The following is a 7,430-nucleotide window of genomic DNA, read 5'->3' as shown; positions in this document are numbered from 1 at the left end:
AAAGGAGGTATACGTCGCCATGGTGGTGTCATGAAGTGTCGATGCCCATGATCCTCCATGTATAGTCTCGGCCGTTACGAACTCCTGATCAGGTACCTTTTTTATTATTATTATTTTTTTTTTTACCGAGGAGGTACTTTGGCTTGACTGGATGTCAGTTACCGTAGCGCCCCAGTTCTATATAGGATACAGAGGAAATATATGTGGCCGACAGACCTCAATAACTAATGGCAAATGCAACATGAGACTAACTAGACTAATATGTGTAGTGACTATGACCTCAAAATGCATGCCCTCACCAAGTGCTCTAAGGAGCTACACTCATATGGTATCAAAAAACATGCTCTCTCTATGATAATCTACATGAATGCTATGATGGATGCCCCCAATGGGGTCAATCTATGCATGTATGCATGATCAATGATGGCCAAGTACCTGATCAGCTAGTACCCCAAGCGTCCTGAAGACATGTATCTGTATCTTCCTGAAGACGAGCTCACCGTCAAAGCGCTTCCCCTCAAACATGTTGTAGTTCCTTGCCATCCATATGTGGTGCACCATCGCTGACATGGCAAGGTGGCGAGCCTTGCCAAAGGTGGAGATCCCTTGGTACTGTCGTCTGAATGTCCTCAGCATGCACCTGTAGGTGGCCATCTGAGGGCGTATCTGTAACCAACCTCTGACTCATCCCCACAGCTACTGAACTGGCTGGCATCTGAAAAAAATGTGATCCATCGTCTCCTCATCATGTCTGTAGAAGATGCAGAGTCTATCCTCCAGGTACTCCTGTCCAGCTCGCACTGGTAGTCTCCCATGGGCCAGGAGCTACACCGTAAAGGCGTGGGCTGGCTGGAGGTCACTCTGCCATACTGTAGCCGCCCAGGGCTTTATAGCTCTGGTGTCTCTGAAATGGTCATATGCTAGCCTGACACCGCCCCCCCCCCCTCCTATGAACAAACCAGGAAGAGAGAATCTGTCCCGCTTCCTCTGAGCTGCCTGCTATGCTGAGGATGCTGTCTCGGATTTGTACTAGCTGCTTGATCAGTGGGGAGTCTGTGTGCCTACTCTGCCACTCCCATACCCCCACCTTCTTTAAGTATGTGTGATGTACCCAGCGTATCCATAGTGTGTCTTGCTTGTCCTGTACGCGCCATAGAACCTTTGCTAGAAGCGCCTGGTTCCATGCCCGTAAGTCCCTCAAGCCAAGACCACCTTCTCGCTTAGGCCTCACTAGCTCTGACCATGCAATGGGGGGCCTCCTGGACGTCCACATGAAGGATCTGCAAATACTGTAGATGTGGTCAATAACCCCCTGAGGTAGTGGTAAGACTGACATCCAGTAGCACTCCACTCCTTGTAGGACTGATGATATAAGCTGTGCTTTCCCGGCATAGGATAATGTGGCTTTCGGCCAAGAGCCGATCCTACGGGTGAGTGAGTCCAGGAGCGTGCTATAATCTGAAATCTTCAATTTCTGAGAGGCTATAGAAATTCTCAAGTATCTGAAGGGCATCACCCCTATCTGGAAGCCTGTGATGGTGAGCAACTGGTTCTGCGTTTGGGGGTATATCCCTGCCATGTAAATACTGGACTTAGCTAAGTTAGTTGTGAGACCGGCCATCTGAGCAAACTGTGATAAGCTCTCAACTAGCTGCGTCACTGATGAGACATCCCCTCGGGAGAATAGTAACAAGTCATCTGCGTACACCAAATGTGCTATCCTCAGAGGCTCACATTTGGGGTGGAAATGAAAATCTGACCTGATAGTGCGTCGTGCTAACGACCGGGATAGATACTCCATGCACAGTCCAAACAGGTAAGGGGAGAGGGGATCCCCCTGTCTGAGTCCTCTACCACCTCTGAAGAACCCATGCGTGCAGTTTTCTTCTCACCTGACTTGAGCGTCGGAGGATCGTTGTTGGGAATCCCTTCCCGGCCCGATTTTGTTGCAGGTTCGTCGGAGGTCCACCTCATCCTGACGTCTACATGAAGCCAGCAGAGAGCGCCACGTACCCAGCTTTCATCAGCTCACAGTTCGGACAGGATCATTGATCAAAAATCAAACAAAAACATATTGACTTAGTTGCTCAATTTGACTAATCTCATCAGTCAATTGTTAATATATAATAGTCGACTAATGTCGATCGAGAATTAAATAGAAGCATATCAACTCAGCTGCTCCATTCAACTGATGGTATCAGTCGACTGTTAATGGATACAAGCAGACTGATGTCGATTAGGAATCGAACAAAAGCAAGTCCATTCGACTGTAAGACTCGATTGATTGATATTAGTCAATTGATGTTCAAAAAATAGATAAAGTCATATAGATTTTAGAAGGTTCAAAGGTCATTCAATGGCATGAACAATTGTCGAAGATCATATCAATCGACTGATAGTGTGTATCAGTCGAATGAAGTTTAAAATGAAGGTTGTAGTTCAGTTCGAGTCAAGCATTCATATAAAAGCTAAAAGGAAGCAATTCAAGTAGAGCTTCCATCTCAAGCCAAAGTTTTCATGCTAAGTTCTTGTTGAGAAATTCTTTAGCTCAGCCTTCATCCAAGCATTTGAAGAAGAAAAAGTCAAATCCCTAAAGTAAATCATTGTAACTTCTTTTTGCTTCATTTCTCTTTATATTGTTGAAATATTGTTGTAGAAGGTTTCTCTACCTTTAAATTTGATATGAGAAAGAGGAAATCAATAGAGGTGATAGAATGCTAGGCTAGCCTTGGAAGTAGTCGTCTCAAGGAAGCGGTGAACCAAGTAAAACAAACCTATTAGCTATTGTGTGATGTGTTTGTTGTCGCTGCAAGGTTTCCGTTGCATTCTCAATGACAAAGTAATTAGAGTTATGTAGGTGCAGCGGGGACCGGCAAGAGGGGGGTGAATTGCCTGCAAGTAAAAACTAAACCCTCCTCAACCAATTTAAACTCAAATAGATGCAATAGCTACAAGATTAAACAGAACTAAAGTATGAACAGAAAAGAAAGACTCAGCTATTTTAACCTGGTTACAACCAAAAGGATTGTTAATTCAGGGCGATGAAAGGCGCAATAAGAAATTCCTTCTCTGAAGGCGGAGAAGCTTTTTACACTTTAAAGAGCACAGAACTATTACTTAACTAGAGAGTACAAGAGTTGAATTTTGTTCACTTGTTCGTTGTTTCTAAAGCTGCCCGAGACCCTCTTTATATAGGGGTTCTCGAGCTTATCAAATCACCTGATCCTTCGGGATCAGGTTTGACTCAAGAGGAATCGGTTGACCGATCCCCAGGTTCGGTCGACCGAACCTACTGTATCTGCCCATTCTTCCGTCCAGGTACAGCCTCTGTGGATCGAGCTTAGGTTCGGTCGACCGATCCTTTTGTTCAGTCGACCGATCGGCCAACGTTCTCCAACTGAGTTGGCCCGATCAAATTGCTCGACTGAGTCTCTGGATTAGCTTCGGTTCAGTCGACCGATCAGGAGGTTCGATCGACCGATCAGCTTCACCAACAGTCAGCTTCTGACGTGGCATTTGACGTGTCTGTTGCGGTTGGCTTCGGCTAAAGAAGGGTTCGGTCGACCGATCAATATGTTTGGTCGACCGAACCGTTGACAAGTCAACTTCCAGTTGACTTGCTTCGGTTCGGCTCTATGGGTGATTGCAGCCTACCGGAATAGGGCTCACCCGAACCCAATTCCCGGCCTTCTCCTCGAGCAAGCTTCCGTCCGGCTTCTCGTCCCTCGAACGCCGCGCACGTTCTTCTCGCTCCACCGGAGTACTCTTCCGCAGCTCTCTCATCCTTCAGACGCACTGAGCCCGTCGGCTCCCTTCCCATGTCGTCCTTCTCGCTAGCTGCATCTTCCGCTCGACTTCCTACACTCCTAAGTTCCTGCACACTCAGACACAGGGTTTAGACAAAACGCAGGACCTAACTGACTTGGTTGATCACATCAAAACTACCACGGGGTCCAACAATCTCCCCCTTTTTGATGTGCATCAACCCAAGTTCAAGTTAGGGTTAAAAATAGACAAACATAATTTTAAGAAAATTACTAAACTAACAAGTATAGCATAAATTTGTAATAAATAAAATTGCAACATAGTTTAGAGAGACAACAGATTTAAGTTTCCTAACTCCCCCTAAACTTGTACTTTTCTCTCCTCCTTTGATCACAGTAAAAACGGGGAAGAAAGTTCTTAAGATAGAAAAATTTTCTAAGCAAAATAATTTCTTAGAATTTTCAAAAAGGAATTTCTAAGTAAGAATGAAGAAACATTATTTGAATAATTTTTCAAAGCATTATTCAAGTGTTATGAGAATTTTTCTAAGTTAAAATATATTTTCTAAGTTTAAAATTTTCATTTTCCTTTTCAAATTTATCTAACTCTTTAGAAAGTGCTTTAATAAAGCGAAAGGACTGAGTAGGGGTAAGATTGCGTACCTGACTTACCTGATTTGGTGAGGCTCCCCCTTCACTGCAGCTTTCCTCTTATGATGTTCCTCCCCCTTCATCGATGCTCATCTCTGAGCTTGACTCTTCTTCTGACTGATGGTTAGCTAGTAGAGCTAATCTTGAAAATTCTTCAACTTCTGACTTGAAGGATGAAGAGTCGTCCCATGTCGCCTTCAGATTTTTGTGCTTGGGTCGAGCTAGCTTCTTGCTTCTTTCCTTATCTTTCTGTTTGCTCTTCAATTTTGGGCAATCATCCTTGATGTGTCCTTCTTCATTGCAATTGTAGCACCAGACTGTCCTTCCTTTTTGATGACGTTTACTTGACTGCGATCTAAACTTGTTAGATTTTAAAAACTTATTAAAACGTCTTACCATTAACGCAGCTTCGTTTTTGTCGATTGACGCTTCGGAGTCGGGATCGTCCTTTTCAGCTCTTATGGCAACGTTGAGGTTCGACTTCTCTACTGGTTTTTCTGCAAGTCGAGACTCGTGAAGTTCGAAAGTTGAAAACAAGTTTTCTAAACTACTTACCTCAAAGTCCTTAGAGATGTAGTAAGCATCTACTAAGGACGCTCATTCTGAAGTCCTCGGGAAGGCATTGAGCGCGTATCAGATGGAATCCTGGTTGGTTACTTCTTCTCTAAGGTTCGTTAGTTGCGTTATTAGCTCCTTGATTCTCGCTTGGAGTTGCGCTACCTTCTCGCCGTTGTTCATCTGGAGGTTTGTTAGTTGTGTCCGGAGGATGTCGCGCCGCGCTAGCTTCGCTTCGCTTCAGAGGTACCTTCGTGAAGCTCCAGGAATTTTCCCTGAGATCTTTCGCTGAGACGTAGCTTCCGATCCGACTTACCTCCTGAAGTGGCAGAACGCTGAGGAGGTGGAATTCAGCTTTTCCGTTGGCGACGAAATCGGCTTGCTCCTTCTTTCTCCACGTGTTTTCTTCTTTGTCTTTAGGAGCTGCAAAACCATATTTCATAGTAATTAAAATATCAAAGTCTGTTTTAAAGAATACCTCCATTTTTCGCTTCCATGTAACGAAATCTCCGTCGAACTTTGGGGGATGAATGTTCGCGCCGGCCATTGTCTTGATCTTAGTGCTTCAGACGGCGGTTAGTCCTTCTGAGGCTGTCAGGCTCAGATACCACTTGTAGGTGCAGCGGGGACCAACAAAAGGGGGGTGAATTGCCTGCAAGTAAAATCTAAACTGTCACGCCCCGGAGGAGTCCCTGTCCGAAGAAATTTCGGCAGCATCTCCCCTGTACGGTGGACAATCTGAAACTTTTCTACAAGCACTATATACCTCAGCCACATGCGGCTGGAATAATAACAAAAATAAAACAATCACCACGTAGTTTATATAACAAGTAAACAAAGCAGTAGTACTCTGACTCGAAAACCACCCTACTCAACTACACTCGTAAAACACAAATCCGACAAACTTACCTCTTCTGCCGTCCAGGCAGGCATGTAGTAAAAACATATCGAATAGAACATCCATCAATATCTCAAAAGAAAACATACAATGTCCAAGTATCCAAATAACCAAGTCCACACATAATCAAAATAAAAACAAAACTAAATGATAGATAAAAACATCGAGGTCTGCAGGGATCTAGCACTACGTGCAGTGAGGACTAGCGACTGGAACTCCCTCCTGACAGCATCAACCTGAAAATATCAACAATGGAGGCGGGGTGAGTCCAACACTCAGCAGGTACAATTGATATGCAAAGTAAAGAAATAACACCTAGCACTAATCATGCGTACAATCTCCTGATAAAAATATAGGTAAATGCAAACCGAAGAAGACAGGAGAGAATCTGTACTAACCAAGACCCAATATAAGGACAAACAGTCCGAAAGGTATAGAAGACCTGTATGCATGTCAAACATAAGTATCCAAACAATATGCAGCATATAAATGCAACAATCACAATCACAAACAATAAATGCATCATGCATATGATGCCAATGTCATGGTCACCCCTGACGCTAGTCAGCCAACTCACAACATAAGTGGGACCAAGTGGGTAGGGCTGTGACTACCGTGCACTCCGCAACACTACTCCTGATGAGTGATCGAGTGGACGGGATGTTGTCGGAGTACATACATACTCCTACCCCAAATCATAAATGGGGGAGCGCAATGCTCTCATCTCCCGGTACACTATGACGGGGAGGAATCTCTAACGTGCTACACGCTGCGTCACACTACCCTGAGCGGATCAACGGAGCATCGGAAGAGTCAAACTGATGTGCTACCACGTTATGTCACGCTACCCATGAGCATCACAACGGAGCACCGAACAGTGATGAAAACTGGCAAAGTGCTCGACAATAATGGAGCAATCTATCGCACAGCATGCGATCATGCAAATGGTGCATGTCACTAAGCATGGTAATATACTAAACCAACCTCTGGGCATATAACAATGGGTACCATAGTGAATAGATCAAATCAAGACATACTGATCAAAAAGGTATCAAACCTAGGTCCTGAACATGTGAAACATGGTTATATCACTACCCATGAGCATGATAGATCGGGTACAAGATCAATACGAGATGCAAACAAACAATCAATCAAACAGGTAACATGTATTGGGCAGTGATTAACCGAAACAAATAGGAAACACAATTAATGCAACATATTATTTTCATTACTAAGCATATCAAAGACAATAAATCAAAAGTACCCGCCTCCGAAATAGAAAGGTCCAATCTGACTCCGAGATAATCGTCTCGTGTCAAAATCCTGTAATACCAACAGAGATTTATTTATTTAGCTAAAATTCCAGTGAATTTCTAAATAAAATTCTTAAAACTATCTAGGGCAAAAACCCTAAATCATAAATCAACATACCTAATTCAACATATAAACTTAACCCACATCTACCATCATAATAGTCCAACCAACACAGAATCTACTACAAGAATCTGTTATCCTACACCTTACCTAGATTCCCAGCAAAAATGTTGCTGCCGAAGAAAAGT

The 7,430-nt window shown here is 43.8% G+C and overlaps 1 protein-coding gene across 1 annotated transcript; it reads right to left on the bottom strand.

Annotated features, from left to right (window-relative positions):
• Positions 1–417: 417 nt before the first annotated feature.
• LOC121972287 lies at positions 418–1,801 on the bottom strand. Its single transcript, XM_042523971.1, has 2 exons — positions 1,112–1,801; positions 418–666 (listed from the first exon to the last, which is right to left on the bottom strand). Exons 1-2 carry the CDS (start codon positions 1,799–1,801, stop codon positions 418–420), a joined length of 939 nt encoding a protein of 312 aa, XP_042379905.1.
• Positions 1,802–7,430: the final 5,629 nt, after the last annotated feature.

This window comes from Zingiber officinale, chromosome 4A, assembly GCF_018446385.1.
Source record: "Zingiber officinale cultivar Zhangliang chromosome 4A, Zo_v1.1, whole genome shotgun sequence".
Taxonomy (NCBI): domain Eukaryota; kingdom Viridiplantae; phylum Streptophyta; class Magnoliopsida; order Zingiberales; family Zingiberaceae; genus Zingiber; species Zingiber officinale.
Note: the sequence above shows the minus strand (reverse complement) of the source record. Positions and strands in the feature narration are given on the sequence as shown.

Coding starts and splice junctions, on each gene's coding strand:
- LOC121972287 (XM_042523971.1), bottom strand. CDS start 1,801: ATGGAGTATCTATCCCGGTCGTTAGCACGACGCACTATCAGGTCAGAT. Junction 667..1,111: donor ACACACTATGGATACGCTGG/GTACATCACACA, acceptor GGTTGGTTACAG/ATACGCCCTCAGATGGCCAC.